Here is a 17,425-nt window from a genome sequence, read left to right on the forward strand (position 1 = left end):
CAACTTTGAGGTTGCGCCAGTCAAAGTAATAGAAATATGAAACAAAGATTCCAAAATAAAGCGCTGCGAGGTATTGTTGATGTTCCGTGGTACATTCGCAATGACAACCTGCATAAGGACTTGGAAGTGGAACTTGTCGACAAAGTAATCAAAGAGCATGCCCAGCAACATGAACAGCGGCTCCACCAGCACATCAACATTGAGGCTCTCCAACTCCTGAATAGTGATGGACTGATTAGAAATTTGAAAAGAGTGAAACCATCCGAGCTAGTATAGACACAGTGCACACCAAGAGAGTGCGAAACATTACTGACAGGATCAAAGTGACTATTTGTGGATTGGTGCTTTGTTTTTTCAATCGTAGCAAATTAGGTCAGAGACAAATGGCTTATTAGTGTTCATTTACTAGATCGCTGTGTAAATTCGAAATAAAATAAAAATATATATACAGGGTGGGCCGCGAGTAACGCCTCGGAATTTCATAACAAATTCAAGAGATTATTTAACTGTTTCTTTTTTGAGGTGTATACAGACTAACTAGAGCTACATTTTAAAATTATTTTCAAAGTGTACAGAGTGTTCCAAACACATGTAATTGATTAAAGTTGCATTTTTTTAAATGGGATCCCCTGTATATTATATAATTTTTGAACTTGACCATTAAAATAAAATTAAGTTGTATTAAGGTTTATGGTATCTAACTCTAGCAGTTTTTGAAATAATTCAGTTTTTGTCAAGATGCAAGATAATTTTCAACACCCAATCTCTCATCCCATATTTAAGTTTTTAAATCAAAATTTTAATAGGAAGTCATCAAGGGACCAAATTTTGTACTGTAAGTTTCAAAAAGTCGGTGAATTGTACAGAGTGTTCTAAAAATAGCGCCAAATTCGTTCCACTTTTAACTGTTAATAACTTTTTTAATTTAAATGGGACACCCGGTTGTGTTACTGTTAGATGCCGAATTTACTTATCTATCGAATATCATTAGGATTCCCTATACCTAGCTCTACTCATTTTCGCTAAAAACATACATTTTCATAAAAATATCTAAATCCCCAATTTTAAAATTATGCCATATGAAATTACTAAAATATCTATGCAATTTAATTATTTACTTACGTATATTTGTATATTACAATTTTAACAATATTAACAAAAAGCATAAAAACTAAGTATAATTTAAAAAAATTATATCAGGTGTTCTACATAATGACCATTTTCTTCTATGCATATTTTGATTCTTTCTTCAAAAGATTTTTCGACATTTTTTAGCATTTGTGGCGTAATAGAGGTAAAAATATTTCTAATTCTTATTTTTATATCAGTCGTGGTAGAAGGAATCTTATAAATTTTATTTTTTACATACCCCCATAAAAAATAATCCATGGGGGTAAGGTCAGGTGATCTAGCTTTTTAGATTTTTAAAACACCCCGTACAATTTGTCGACTTTTTGAAACTTACAGTACAAAATTTGGTCCCTTGATGACTTCCTACTAAAATTTAGATTTAAAAACTTAAATATGGGATGAGAGATAGGTGTTAAAAATTATCTTGCATTTTGGCAAAAACTGAATTATTTCAAAAACTGCTAGAGTTAGATACCATAAACCTTAATACAACTTAATTTTATTTTAATGGTCGAGTTCAAAAATTATATAATATACAGGGAATTCCATTTAAAAAAATGCAACTTTAATCAATTACATGTGTTTGGGACACTCTGTATACTTTGAAAATAATTTTAAAATGTAGCTCTAGTTAGTCTGTATACACCTCAAAAAAGAAACAGTTAAAAAAACTCTTGGCTTTGTCATGAAATTCCGAGGCGTTACTCGTGGTCGACCCTGTATTTAATTTTCTAAAGCAGGGCCGAACCCGAAAAAAAATGAAAAAGAATGAAATGAAAATTTAAATCGAAAATTTTTTACTTTTTACAAGAGTTGATTCACTTATTCAGGGACTCGCGGTATATTGGATAGATGCTTTTACTCAACGTTTAAAAATTTTATTAATTCACAATTAATTAATGTAATATAAGCATTAATGCATTACGGCAGAGTCAATTAAATTGGAAAGTATGATACAGGGTACACATTTAATACTTAATAGTGATCGACTTAATTGAAATAACATCACGAACGTTTCAAAATGGCTATTTAATGGGTTGTACCTAAACGTTGGTTGAAATTCGATATATTTAACAGGAAGCTCAGTAACCGTGACCGATATTCAAGAAATGACATAGCAAAACACTGTTTGCAGTGGACATTCTAATTGCTGAAATTTGCAAAACTTTACATCTTCAAAGGGGGCTTTAGCCTCCCCACACAAATCGATAAAACTGCTTTACTGTTCGTAGATATACCCATTAAAAATAAAGTTTCATAAATACCAATTATTTATTCCCCATGCACGGAGGATAGTTGCTTGACCAGAATATTCAAATAGTTTAGCGACACATGCACATATATTCCTCATTAAGAACGTTACCATGCTTTTACGCATTGTTCATAAACAATTAAATATATTTGTGTATCATTTTCAATATCATTTTCAAGGATTTGTCATTTGTGCACCCTGCGTGAATTATTTTCGCTTCACCAAGAGCAGAAAACTTTAAAGTGATTGTTATCTCCGTTGTTATGTAGTAGCGTAAAGTGTAGGGGTCGAACTTTTGCTTAAAATAATTAGAATTTTTGGAAGGTTTCCTTCAGCTATTGCACAACATTTTTACTAGTCTCCTGTATGTCTTGCTCAGTTGTGTTGTTAGATATGACTGCTGTAAATGTGATGTTTCTTCTGCAGATTGTGTTGCTGATTTCTGTTACGACTGCGGAAATACGTAAGTACCAATTATACCAATATAGTTCAACAAATATTATTGGCCAAAATGACGAAAACTTGTAATACATAACTACAGGGTCGTCGTTTAAAAACGAAACATGTGTAGTTGTAAACAGCTAAGAAGATTTATGAAAGAACGCTCGGACGCATAAAACCAATTTTGTGAGGTGGAAATACTTTAGGATAATTTCGACTCGCCGATCTGCAACCCCTTAAGAGGGAGGATGGTTAACTGGAAAAATCTAAAACGAAAGAGGGAGTGGAGTGACCCCTCATATTGAAAGTAATTTAATATATTTTATAACCTTCGAGTTTTATGACTCTTCAGTCAACACAGCCAAGATCGCGGCTTTCCAAAGATGGCTAAATTCAGTGATTTACGTTCAGTTGTATTACCTGTTTTACTTTACTGTGGTAAGAAAAAACATTCGGGTCAAAGTATAATAATGCAGTAGAAAACAACAAGTTTTTTACGCAATTTTGGGCATGCGTAATAAAAATATCAGACTGAGATTACGTTTTACATTTTATAAATGAAAGTAAACTTACTACAAGTTAACGGAGTAAATGTTGGAAATGTCCATCTCCGACGTCCATGCAATAGAAAATATTTTGTTTAAACCGACTTTGAACATTTTGAGGCATCTGTGGGGTGATTTGAATACGTTCCTTAATAATCTATTGACATAAATTGTCCAAAAATGGTTTTCGGTGACAGATTCTACTTTTTAAATGGCTCCATAAAAATAAATCGAATGGACTTAAGTCTGGAGAACGGGGAGGCTACTCCATGGACCGTATCGTTCCAATCCATTGCCCAGAAACCGTTTGCTCTAAATACTGATACACAATCTATTTGGTAATGAGGTACTACACTGTCTTGCTGGAATATCAAATGGTTTTCCACTAATTGTTGAAAATGCCGAATAAATGGTATTTTTCAATAACTCAAAATACATTTTCCCGGTAAAATTCCCAGGTTAAAAATATTTGCCTATCAGACAGTGACCAAATAATCCAAATATTCAACTTTTGCAGATAATGTAGTATATGATCCTCGTGAATCAATGCAGGGTTGTCATCGGATCAGTAACGGTAGTTGTGCCGATTCACAGTACCGTTCAGGAATGCTTCCCAGAAACATACTCGTGCATGAAAAAGGAACTGCTAATCATATAGAATTCATTTTGACGTGCTTTCGCAAAATTGCAGCGCCTATCAAAACCGACCTCATTAAATTCTGACAGTAGATGTGTTTTTTACGGATGAAATTTGTATATTTTTTTAAATTGTTTGAATGCTTCTATGCTTGATACCAGATACCACCTCTACCTTTCTTTTACTTAATATAGGGTCATGAAGAAAATGTTAGAAAATCGTCACCTCAGTAGCCTCATTTACTACCACGTTTTCGGTTTGATGCTTTTAGTTGCCTACCGACCCAGTTTTTCTCACTTTTCCACTAACTCTACGACCTATTTTCAAGTAACGTGACAGTGATGGTCTTGATATAATTCATGGAAGATTTGGGTCGTTTCATTAATATTATCATAGTTTTCAAATAAAAAGGAAATTATTTACCCTTTTGGACAATTAAGTATATAGTAACTATTAAATTACTCTAAATTCTCGTCGGAATTAGCCCAAAACGTTTCCCCCTCAGAAGTAAGTTTTACGTGTCCGAGCGTTTTTTTTTCATAAATTCTCTTAGCTGTTCAGAATTGCATGTGTTTCATTTTCAGACGACCACCCTGTATAATAAAATTGATCGCTCGATATGTTCCTGAAAAATTGTGGTATCTTTCTCTTGATGGTTGCCTAGGGTACTTTGAATATTCTGCATGAAACTGATTTACAATTTCTAATTCATAAATGCAAAACGACAGGGAAAGTTCTTTCTAGCTAGATATAAAAAAAGTTTAATGGCCAAACAGAGAGGATTTTGCGTAGCTGTATGTAAAACCAATCTCATTTTTTTTTCGTGGCTTATGTAAAAAAAATTATGATTTATTTAATAAGCAATTATTTCATATTTCAGCTTCTTACATAAAAGTGTGCAGGAGAAACGATCCAAATCTCGCTCAGTGTATTATTAATTCCATCGAGTACTTGAGGCCGAAGCTGAAAGAAGGAATACCAGAGCTCAATGTACCATCTATAGAACCACTGCCATTAAATGAAATTAAGCTTAGAAGTGGACCTAATCAAGCGCGGATCAATGCCAACATCACGAACTTATTGGTTCATGGACCTTCAGATTTTAAAATTATCGATTTGAAGTAAGTTTATCTGCATAATCTAGGTACTGTTTTGTAATCCTTCCAGGCACCTTACGTGTCTCAAAGTCATAAATAATCGAGAATAATCCTATTCTCCGTCTTACACAAGGTTGTTTAAAATAGAAATTCATTTTCATTTATTGATAAAGAAGCATAGTTCATTATTCGAAATATATTCTACATAGGACGGATCTTCAGAAGACCCGATTTGTGGCCCAATTCACTATACCAAACCTACACTTTGAAGGAGACTATGACATTGATATGAATATACTATTTTTGAAATACCAAGGAAAAGGGCCTATCCGAGGAAATTTTAGTAAGAATTTTAAAATGTTTTGATCACTAAATTGTTTCTAATCTAAATATCTGCTTTTAGCGAACTATGTGTTCAACTGCATATTTAAGGGCGACAAAATTCAACGAGACAACGACACTTACATTCAGTTCAGAAAATTTTCTCTTAAGTTATTCACTGGAAAAAGCTATCTTTATCTAGGGAACTTATTTGGAAATAATGGTGCAGTTCTATCAGAAGCAACAAATGCTTTCATTCGAGAAAACACTGACCTCTTTATAGAAGAGATAAAGCCCGTCCTTGAAGATTCCTTGTCCAATAAGTTTACGAATATAGCAAATAGTATAACGACTAAGTTTTCATATGATGACCTCTTTCTACAGTAAAATCAGTTAGATAACAACCATTTAGTATTTAATAATGTAAAAACCTTACTGGACATTTAATTGGTGTTAGTTCAGGTAAATTCAATAATTTTATCAATAAAGGAATTACTTATATTAAATATTAAGCAAGTTTTGATTTTGACCTTGAAGGAGTCTTTCGCTGAAGGATTGTCTCGTTATCATAAGTACAGGAGCTAAACAAGAATCGACAAACAAGAAGACATTTTGTATGATTGAAAATAAAATTTTGGGAAACGAAGAAATTTGTCAAACCACTGATTACAAGGAGGTAAGGTAAGCAGAGCTTGATTAAATATAGTTTAGCTAAGGCATAACTTCTGAAAATAAAAAAATCTCTAAAGTCCTAATATCGCATTATCATGCGTGTACTACCACTATGCGATGAGGCCGAAATATGCGCGAAAACTCCCATATTATGTCTAAATAGTTTCTTGAAAATGCAATAACAAAATTCACATTGTAAGCACGTAGTACAATTGTCAATATGGCATTGAATTTACTGGTATTTTTATGTTATTTGAAGTAATCTAATAAGGAATATTTGGCCATATGAACTCGGAACTAATCTGCACAAATAGATTTTTCTTGAATATTTTGTTAGTGACTCGACAAATGGAAAGCCCTCATATTAAATAATATGGGTTCACTTTTGTAGGTGTTAGAGGAATTTTAGTTAAAAACACCATTTTCAGTTCAGGTGATGTTAAAAGACCTTCAAAGTAATATGTCAATAACGAATGTTCCCAACCAAGATTTCTTCGTCTACCTGTACACCTACCATAAAACGATAAAATACCTCGAAATTGAATCTGTTAAATTAATCACACATCTAATCTCACACAAATTTGTTAGGAATATTAAATACGAGGATAATCCCAGATGTACCTCACCTAACACTTAAAGAAAAATAAACTAGAAAATATGAATTATTTCTCAACATAATCTCTTTTAAGATTAAAATACTTTTCCCAGCGATGTTTTATGGCTCCTATATCCTGTTCATAACGAGAAGCTTCGAATGTTTCAAAATAGGCATCAATCTCGGACCCCTCCTCTTCATTATTGGCAAATCTGTTTCTTCAGAATCATTTTTTAAGTTTGCAAATAAAAAATGATCTGAAGGGGCTAAATCTGGCGAATAAGGTGGATGAGAAAAAAGTTCGAAACCAAATGAATGGATTTTGGCCATTGCGAAGACGAAAGTGTGATCTGGTGCGTTATCTGGATGAAAGAAAACATTCTTTTTCACCAAATACGGTCGCTTTTTTCTAATTTTTTAGCTCAAACGCGGCAATATATTTGTCCTGTTTATCGTTTTTCCTTTAGGGAGATAGCCAATGCAAATTATGAACATATGAATATTGAACTAATGAAGATTGAAGTTGAACGAGCAGGGCTACGAAATAAAAAGTATTCGAATTAGTCAGTTTTATAGGCTTAGATCACTATCGCAAAACTTATGACGGTGACCTAGCTTCGGGTGTACCTGGGTGTTTAATTAATTGTTTGGAATAAAGTGAAAGTTAAATAAGTAAATGAGAGGAATTATTTATTGTGATTTTATAATTACATTAATAAAAGTATATATCGGATAATTTCTTTTTCCGGATACTTTCTAGGCGCTCTATGGCTGTCAAAGTCGATAAAAGGGACATTCATCTTTCATCTAAGTATGTTGGTTGAAGGAAAAATATTCACTAGAGATTACTGCCAGGAATCTAGTAATTAAGTGAATATCAATGTTATTTCCTTCACATATAAAAACGATTAAAGTGTAACCCCAAGTGAAAGTTGCGAACATTTTACCGGTCTATTCACAATCCCTACTCTAACATTAAAGAGTAGATCTAACTAGGGATATGGTCTCCCGCTGAGTAATTTCAACGCTCACCCGCACCGCAACATAAAAAACCTTTCCAGTCTAGATCTGGATATATTAGTTCTACTTCCAGAGCAAAGAAGACAATCCAGAGCTGCAAGTGGTTAAGAAAGCTTCCAGGTCAGTTGCGCATCCAAAAAGACACTGTAGGTTAGTCTTTAGTTTTAATTAGGTAACATTAAGGAATTATTTTTTGGTTTGTGTTTGGTAACCCGTTTTAAGTTGTTGTAACTATTAAGGGACTGCTAAAAACCTAGGTAGTGCCCCTCGGTGATAACTTTTAAAGAAAAATATTTTTCTTTATTAAATAAATTCGATAAACGACTCGTTCAAGCTCTTTATTCTTAAATAATCATGGGTAATGGGGAGTTACCCAATGTTAGAGAAGTTCTTGCCAAAATGTTTGGATATGAAAGAGGTGAGTACACAAATGATGTGGATGAGGGGGTAGATGTCCCGGTTGAGCCACAAACGAGAATGGCTGCGACAGCATCAGCGCTACCCCCTGCATTTAGGATATGATTCGAGTGTTAAGAAATTAAAACAACTTTACATTTATTCGTTTTTATTTCTATTTTTTACATTTACGTAAAATCGGAATTTGAAGTTCTTACGGAGTCACTAGATTCGAAACTGAAACGCTTTTGAATTTGAATATCCACCGCAATACATATATAGCTTAATACCGACATATTAGATGCATCTACATCTACCAATGTAAAAATAGAATCGAATTATAAACTTAATGTGATACGGTGCTAAAACTCTTTTACTTAGCATGTTACCTTGTTTTAATTTACCGAGAAGAATAAGCACACACGTATTATATTTTTTAGGGGCTGTCAATTATTATCAATCGTTGCAGGTGAATACATCACAACGAACCTACAACTGTATACCTACTGCACCTCTTGTTAAGAATTAACTGAAATGCCATTGCAAAGAAAAATAAATTTATTTATTGTTAGTGTTTTAGTTTGCTGCGAAGCTGCAAGAGTAAAAAAATTTCGTAAGTACTTAATAACAAAACAATAATTTGCACATTTTTAATCGCAATTAGTGTAAAGTCAAATACAATGCAGTTTGCCTACTGCAATTCCAGCTAAGATTTTCAAAAACAAGTTTCCAATTATTCTATATACAATGTGACCCATTTTAAAATTAAAACGCTCCTATAACGTTTGCTATAGTTTTAAAGGAACCAACGCCGAAAAGATAGAGAATGAAAAGCTCTATTTTTGCTATAAAAATTGTTTTCTAACTCACCCGACCAAATCCTGTTATAATTTCTTATCTATTCAAAAAATCTAAAAAACAGTTTAGGGTATTTTTTCGAAAAAAATAAGCACGACACTGAATTCAGCACTCTTTAATATGGGTAGGTACCAAATTTAATTAAAAAATTACAATTATTAACTATTTCACAGAAGTTTATTTTGTAGTTTGCAGACAATATTAATTAAAAACAAATAAAAATAAAGTAAATAAACGAATAAACTAAATCTTAGAAGGTTCCACTAGCCCACCGTTTAATTTAATACATTTATTTTGTCTTTTTAATATGATCTTTTAGATATTTTTCAATTGTTGTGGAGTTTCTTCTTACAAGTTTTGCGTATGTGGGTTTAAAAATGACTAAAGTCGCGAGGATGCGATTTATAAACTAATTTAAAAAAGAAATTAATTCGATATTTATCGTTCCATTTAATTGATTTGAATTTGTATTTATGGCTATCTTGATAAAATATTATCGTTTGCAATTAAAAAATAAACTTCTTTGAAATGGTTAGTCATTTTTTTTATGAATTTGGGTACATACCCATTTTGATTACAAAGATTGATTATTTTAGTGGCGTGTTTTTTGCTAAAAAAAAACCTTATTCTTTTTTTTATTTTTGACATAGAAAAAAATTTTTACAGCGTACTTAGACGTTTTTATTTTCTATATTTTAAGTCTTGGTTCTTTAAAATCGCGTCATAAATGCAAAAGTTACAGGAATATTTCTATCTTAAATGGGTCGTAATGTATCTAGATAAAACATTCTGAAACTTCGCTACTTACATAACCTGGTTAATACTTGAATAGTCATTTGCGAGATATTTCAAATTTCATATTTTAGTCCTAGTGTAGGAACAATTATAATTAAAAAACCGCTTAACGATGGCCAGTTTCTAAAACCGACAAAAATTGGTCACTTTCGAGTTTTTTTTGGTTCATGGGTTTTTAAATATTAAAAAAAAAACGAATTTTGTCGATTTTTGTAGAATGTTGAAGACATTCTAATTGTTGTTGACTATTAAGGCGAAGTTTCTCAGTACATTAATGTACATCACTTTTAATATTTTTCTGCTTTGTACAAAAAGGCTAATCCGTAGATATTGTCCAGTGATCCAGTAAATGTGATATAAATTCATTAATGAATCATATATCAGAAATTTCAAATATTTTAAATATAAATTAAGCGTGCTCGTTACGAAAATATCTTGAAATAGGCCGTAAGCCGTAAACGTTGTGTTAATTGAAAGGTACTTCGATAATTATTTATTTACAAAGTGACAATTTGAAAACTTACAATGGCTATACCTGAGAAATAAAAAGATATATAAAAAAATTATTTAATCTAATTTCTCTAATATCAAGGGAGAATCAAAACGATATACCAACCAATCCGTTCTCATGTACCCCCTCATCCCCAGGCGTTCCAACTAAATAATAATAAATGGCAACCTCCTACTTCTCATGCCTTATTTTAAAGCTCTCAAAAGATACTTTTCGATGACACCTTACAAAGCTACATGTGAGCAAGTAGTTTTCGATTGATTAGGGAATTTATTCATTATTAATTTAATAAGTGCTGAAAATCATTCATATCAGTGTCACGATAGCAATCTTAAAACACTGAGCTATTTTAAGAGCTCTTTTACTTCCAAATAATTTTTTTCTGTTGTCCTTATTATTAACCGAACACAACAAAAGTTTAAAAATGCATTGTTAATGTTCTCGAACTTCGGTTTTTACAGGCCTGGTTTTACAGTTTTACTTTACGAAACAAAACTAACAAAGAAAACATGAACAACGTTAGAAACACAAACACATTTTAAAACTTTTTGCTAGTTTGGTTAATAATAAAGACAACAAATAAAAAAAATACTTTAAAATATGTAAACATTTCAAAATTGTTGTGAAAACACTAATGTGAATTATTTTCAGCATTTATGAAACTAATAATAAATTAATTAAATGGTGATACATAGATTTTCCTTATTCAATCGGAAACTACTTCTACTATACTGGAAATATAGCTTTGTAAGGTATCACTGAAAAGCATTTTTTAAAAACTTTTAGATAAGGTATCACAAGTAGTGGGTTACCATTTCATATTTTTAGTTAGGATGGCTTGGGCTGACAGAATAAATTAGACCCGATTAGTTAACATATCTTTTCGGTTCCCCCTCGATATTTTACAAATCAGTTCGAGACATTTTTGATACATTTTTTTGTTATCCAGTAAATTTTTTTCAAATTATCGCCCTGTATACAAAGATCACATATAAATGTAAAAACCTACGAGAGATTTTTATTACCATTTCCTACTGTTTATTAAATTCTTTTTAGGGGACATTTCAGATTTAGAATATTTTCTATTTTGCTTAAAAAAAATCAAATCTCTCGATTTTTGTTATTCTTTGAAATGAAAGGAAAATAGTTGACACAATGCAGGACAGCGCTCTGGCAAAAAGGTTTTTTTTCATATTTTTTCCTACAATCTTACAATAATCAAAATAAAATTTCACCAAGAAAGTGTTGATCGAAACCTTTGCCCTTATTACGATTTTCTAAAATCGTTTTCATTTAATCCATGTTCAAAAGTATAAAGACCATAATTATTATTCATATGTAACCTAAAACACTAGATTTTAAAGGCTATTAGACCCACCCACTGCATAGGCACATTGTAATGAATATAAATAGATATAAAATTGATATAAATTCAATGCACATCATCAATATTGAGCCATTATATAAGTCAATAGAACTGTACTGACACCATAAATAAATTACTCAATCGATTTTTACCTTAAGTTGTGATTTAAAATGGAAGCGTATTGGTGATTACATTTGCAAGAAAATAACATTGACTTTCCAAATTGGTCTTGTAAAAATATAAAGGCTGCAAAATTTATTTTGTCGCATTTTGGATGATACAAAACATAAATAAACGTTATTAAGGTTGCATGATTCATTTTTGCGCCTCTACATAATAAATATTTGTTTGTTGTTAAATTAAATTGAACTTTTTTCTTTTAATCAGAATTTCAATTATATCGTCTGATTGTGATGGCATCTCCAGTCACTTTCCCTTATTATTGATTAAAAAAAATAATAATAAATTATCACCGTATTCAGAGTTACATTCTACAGGGTTCCCTATATTAAACTATGCACTTTTAAAGGCAAATAAAGACTTTTTAAACAAAGTAAAAAATCTTTCATTTGACTAATATATAGCAATTCTAAGGGATTTATTATTAATTTAGATAACCATTCATTTTTTTAAAATCATGCCTTCCAAATATCCTCCATCAACTTCAATGCATTTCTCATTTCAAATTCAAAATTTTGCATAAATTCCATAGAATTAAGCACATATCAGTTCAATAAAAAAAATTTTGCTTCGGTTAAAAAACTGTTATTTGACTTTTAAAGTGTATATGGTAGTCTCGTATAGGGAACTCAGTATAATGCTGTCTTAATACATTTTCTTCATTCTAGCACCTTATATACAAAAATGTCACCAGAACGATACAGATTTTGAGAAATGTCTGCTGAAAGCTGTTCAAACTATAAAGCCACATCTCGAAAATGGGATTCCAGAATTAAGGCTGCCAAAAATGAATCCCTTGTTTCTACCAGAAGTTGGAATCGATGCTGGTGCAGGCTTTATTGCCAAATTTGAGGTAAGTTTATGAAATATTTCTGGTTCAATTCTACTATGTGTTGTTGCTGAGGATTTCACGAAAAAGTTGAGTTTTCAGCACAGCGGGTTTTCACATTAGTACAAAATTCGTGAAAGGATTTGATGTTACGAAATAACACATACACGGTGATTCATTATCATTGCGACGACCGAAAGCTGGAGATACTACACATCAAATGGTGACGATTGAAGAAAATATTCCTTATCTGAAAATTTATAGTTTCGGACATATGCATGGTGATAAAACTTAAAATTGTAATAATTTTTTTTTGGTATTATTCTAAAAATATCTAAATTAGACACTTGAAAATTTGTAAAGTTTTGTCTTTTTTTTTAGGTGACGGATAAGATACGTTTTGCAATTTCCGCGTTGCTAGTATTGGACGCCACTTACGGTCAATTTTACAGAATTACTGTCAATAACTTTTTACTCTGTATATCTAACATGAAATTTGATTCAAAATCCGAAAGAAGACTCCTTTCTCCATTAATTACGTATTTTTCTTTAATTTAGATGTCTCGACCCGTTTTTGACAATAATCTATTTAACGAACACTATATTTAAAGAAATTAAAAGTGGAGCAAACCAAAAACAAAAAGACGTATCTTATTCGTGATCTAAAAAAACATAAGTATACACATTTTTGAGTGTTTAATGTAGATATTTGCAGAATAATGAAAAAACAAGAATTAGAATTTTAACTTTCAACACCCTGTATATATCCTAAACATATCCTAAGACATATTTTCTCCAATTGCCACGTTTGGCGTGTATCATCTGCCGTCGGTTATCCGATTGTTAACAAATCACCGTGCATTTGTACTCAAAACTCATATAATATAATTCCTTGGTTTTTCAGAATGTGGAGATTTATGACGCAGATAAATTTGTAATCAAAAAGTTTGACGTTAATTTGGATCAGAACAAAATAAAATTCGACCTCAGCTTTCCACATATTAGAATAAAGGCACAATATTCTATATTCGGACGGGTCTTGTTTTTCAATTTAGACGGATCAGGACCAGCCGATGGAAACATCAGTAAGTTTTCATTATAAAGGGATTTTGTTCGGAAAATTTATCCAACAATACACAGTAGGGAATAGTATAATATTTGTGAAAGATGCATTAAATGTTCCTTTTCCTAAAGAATTTTGCGTAAAAAATCTTGATGTTTGTTAACACGATTGACACTGAATTAATCTAACCATAGTAATTTATCAACAATAATATGTGATGAGATAATTATTATTTTTGCTAACTTGAAGGACTTATCAACGAAATGAAAATTATTTGATCGAACATTGGCATCAAATCTCTCGTACAATTTTAAGTTCCAATAACAAATTACAAATCAATTTTCTTCCGATATTAAGCTGATTGGAAGGAAAAAATCACAAATTAATAGTACTCCTTACAGATTTTCCGATTCATTAGTAGAGATTGTACACTAAACTGTGGTAAAAATTGCCTACGTTAACATCACTGCTCTTCCAGCTGATTGCAGGGTGATTGCAACGATGAATGGACAACGCTACTACCAGCAAGACAAGCAATATCTCAGGTTTATCAGTACAAAAATTGATGATATTGATTTTGGAAAGCCCGAGTTCACATTTTATGACCTTTTCAAAAATAATCCCGAACTTACCGACCAAACTAACCGAATCCTGAATTCTAATATGCCTGAACTACTTAGTGATCTGAGGCCAACTTTGGAGCTGACTGTTGGAAAAACGGTTACTGAATTTATCGGACGAGTGTTTGCCAGATTTTCAATAGAAGAGCTATTTCCTAAATAGAATGTAGTGTTTAAATAAATTTGTTGCTTCTATATCTATCTACCTATTGTTTCATTAACACCTAAGCTTTGTCCAATGAACGTCAATACAAGTGAATTTTCTTTTCCCAATGCGATCCATAAATTTGACACATTGAAAAACATGTCAAACATCATAGTACATGATAATTTCTAAAAAATAAGACACATCAAATAGATCTTGAAAAGTTAAGAAAAGAAAGCGAAAGTTGCCCGATCAGTAAAGGCTTTCGTTAGTGTTGTATCCACAGAGTGTTCCATCGAAAACTTTCCTCTACAGTTGCTTTGGATGATTGCAAAAATATCGTTAAACGCCAAGACACGTCGATTCTGATTTTGAGGGAGGCACATGATGACGTGAATTCTAAATTTATTGAAAGAATAACCTGTGTGGGAGTGTTATTAGTTTTGGAATTTCATACGCTATTATGAGTCGAGTGTTAAGTTAATAAAATTCTTTTCAATGTAATACCCAATTTTTAAAATTTTTGACCACCAGTTCTAAGAAAAATAACGCGCAAGATTTACAGGGTGCTAGGGAAATAATTTTCATAAGTTTAACCAACGATAAAGAACATCATTTGAAAAGAAAATCCTTTACAGCAGGGGTCGTAAATACAACCATTTCCTCGGAAAATAAAAGAACCATATCTTTTGAGACTTGGCAACGTTGCGTCGTTTTTATTGCATTTCCATGCCTAAAATAATCGCATTAACTAAGCATGCATTCTTGTTTGGTTATTTTGACTCTGATAGGTTTTATAGTTAAAATGTAAATATTATGTGATTCTTATTTTAGCATTTTGAAAAACCACTTACCTTTAAATTATCGTTGTTACCTCCAATTAGCACATATTGCGTTACACATTTTACAACACTAACATCACAATCAAAAATAGCAATTTGTTATTGTCTTTGCAACATTAAATGTTCGAAATGTCCACCATTTGAATCCATACATGGACATCGTTTTAACCAATTTTCCCGTACCCGGTGCAAAATGTCGTTTGTCCGGCTGCAAGTTTTCTTTCTGGATAACGATTAGAAAAATTTTCGGAATTTTGTAACGCTTCATCATAAATCAAAGGAAAGTCACGGTAATCGCATAAACAGTACATTATCTCAAACAAATGTACAGTGACTCGCATTAATATTCGGACACTATAGTATTTTTGGAAGTATTAGGTTTTTTGCTAACTTATTCTTAACTAACATTATTTATTGTATAATCTTTGGTTACAACAATGTGTCTAGTATATAAAAATACATTTTTGATCTTTTAAATTTCATTATATACAATGATGCTATTGAACAAAGAAGACAAGGCATAATTTTGCTATAGCAAAAATATTCGAACACATACCAGGAACATAATATTTGTAAACCGAATTTATATAAAAAAAACATACAGTGGCGGCCACTTATTTAAAAACGATCCAAAATTTAATTTACCTGGAAAACTACATTTTGTAATTTTAATATGATATTTATTTATAAAGGTTAGATATATACAACACATTTTACCCCAAAACAAACGTCATTTATAAAAGAATTTAACAAAATTTATTTTGTTTTCAAAAAACCAATGGACAACAAATTAAAAACGATTTCTATATTTAAATTTTTACAATAAAAAAGTTAATACTTGGTAAGATAGCCTTTAGCTTCTATTACTGCTAGACATCTTCTTTGCATAGACTCAATTAGATTTTGACAACGACTAACTGGGATGGAATACCAAGCTTTTTGAATACCCTTCACTAACTCGTCCATGTTTTTAAATTGTTTTGGCTGAATCATTTTTTTAAGATCATTCCACAGATTTTCTATAGGCTTAAGGTCTGGACTACATGAGGGCCATTCAATTACATCAACCACGTTTTGCTCAAACCACCTTTTTACTGACAGTGCCGTATGTTTAGGGTCATTGTCTTGCTGACATTTCCAGGTAACGGCCAATTTTTCTTCTGCATATGGCAGCATCACATTTTCTAATATACAGGGTTATTCACGCTATACGGCTCGGAATATTGTGGCCAAAATACGAGGTTTTCTAAAAATTTTTCTTTTGGGTTATATGGGGATCTATTATGGCTACTTTTTAAAATTATTTTCATATTATACAGGGTGTCCCAAAAGTGCTAAAAGTATCAAAGTTGTGTTTTTTTTAATGGAACCCCTTGTATATTGTTGCATTTTTGGATTCTCCGATCAAAATAAATGTGTGTTTTAATAAGGTTTACAATACCTAGCACTTACGGTTTTTGAAATAATTTAAATTTTGTAAAAATTTGGCCTAATTTTCATGTTTTAACCACTTAAGCAATATTTAAGTTATGTAAGCGTAATTTACAGTGTAGTGTAATAATGGATCATACTTTATATCCCAATCATGAAAAACTTGCCAGCTTATACAGGGTGTGCAAAAATTAAAACTTTTTTTTTACAAAATTTAAATTATTTCAAAAACCGTAAGTGCTAGGTATTGTAAACCTTATTAAAACACACATTTATTTTGATCGGAGAATCCAAAAATGCAACAATATACAAGGGGTTCCATTAAAAAAAACACAACTTTGATACTTTTAGCACTTTTGGGACACCCTGTATAATATGAAAATAATTTTAAAAAGTAGCCATAATAGATCCCCATATAACCCAAAAGAAAAATTTTTAGAAAACCTCGTATTTTGGCCACAATATTCCGAGCCGTATAGCGTGAATAACCCTGTATATTTGTATTTCTCTTGATTCATAATTCCATTTATTTTATAGATTGGTCCAACTCCATACCATGACATGCAGCCCCACATCATGATCGAACCACCCCCATGTTTAACAGTCAATTTTGTGTATCCGTGGATTATATTCTTCATAAGGTGGCCTTCGTACGTACGTACGACCATTTGATACAAT

At 31.6% G+C, this 17,425-nt stretch overlaps 2 protein-coding genes across 2 annotated transcripts; both read left to right on the plus strand.

The window, feature by feature from the left end:
• The first annotated feature begins 2,453 nt into the window (after positions 1-2,453).
• LOC136340634 (circadian clock-controlled protein daywake-like) lies at positions 2,454-5,930 on the plus strand. The gene is made up of 4 exons (XM_066284858.1): positions 2,454-2,846; positions 4,887-5,127; positions 5,313-5,446; positions 5,507-5,930. Exons 1-4 carry the CDS (start codon positions 2,750-2,752, stop codon positions 5,809-5,811), a joined length of 777 nt encoding a protein of 258 aa, XP_066140955.1. The 5' UTR covers positions 2,454-2,749; the 3' UTR covers positions 5,812-5,930.
• Positions 5,931-8,543: 2,613 nt separating this feature from the next.
• Positions 8,544-14,530, plus strand: LOC136340649 (circadian clock-controlled protein daywake-like). The gene is made up of 4 exons (XM_066284874.1): positions 8,544-8,720; positions 12,486-12,670; positions 13,551-13,731; positions 14,188-14,530. The coding sequence occupies exons 1-4, from the start codon at positions 8,642-8,644 to the stop codon at positions 14,490-14,492; spliced, it is 750 nt and encodes a 249-aa protein (XP_066140971.1). The 5' UTR covers positions 8,544-8,641; the 3' UTR covers positions 14,493-14,530.
• The last annotated feature ends 2,895 nt before the right edge of the window (positions 14,531-17,425 follow it).

The sequence above is a fragment of the Euwallacea fornicatus genome, chromosome 8, assembly GCF_040115645.1.
Source record: "Euwallacea fornicatus isolate EFF26 chromosome 8, ASM4011564v1, whole genome shotgun sequence".
NCBI lineage: Eukaryota > Metazoa > Arthropoda > Insecta > Coleoptera > Curculionidae > Euwallacea > Euwallacea fornicatus.

Bases quoted from the DNA above. Each gene is read 5' to 3' on its own strand.
- LOC136340634 (XM_066284858.1), top strand. From the start codon at position 2,750: ATGTCTTGCTCAGTTGTGTTGTTAGATATGACTGCTGTAAATGTGATG. The intron at 2,847-4,886 runs GTAAGTACCAAT...TTCATATTTCAG, and splicing joins TGTTACGACTGCGGAAATAC to CTTCTTACATAAAAGTGTGC. The intron at 5,128-5,312 runs GTAAGTTTATCT...TATTCTACATAG, and splicing joins TTTAAAATTATCGATTTGAA to GACGGATCTTCAGAAGACCC.
- LOC136340649 (XM_066284874.1), top strand. From the start codon at position 8,642: ATGCCATTGCAAAGAAAAATAAATTTATTTATTGTTAGTGTTTTAGTT. The intron at 8,721-12,485 runs GTAAGTACTTAA...TCTTCATTCTAG, and splicing joins TGCAAGAGTAAAAAAATTTC to CACCTTATATACAAAAATGT. The intron at 12,671-13,550 runs GTAAGTTTATGA...TTGGTTTTTCAG, and splicing joins GCTTTATTGCCAAATTTGAG to AATGTGGAGATTTATGACGC.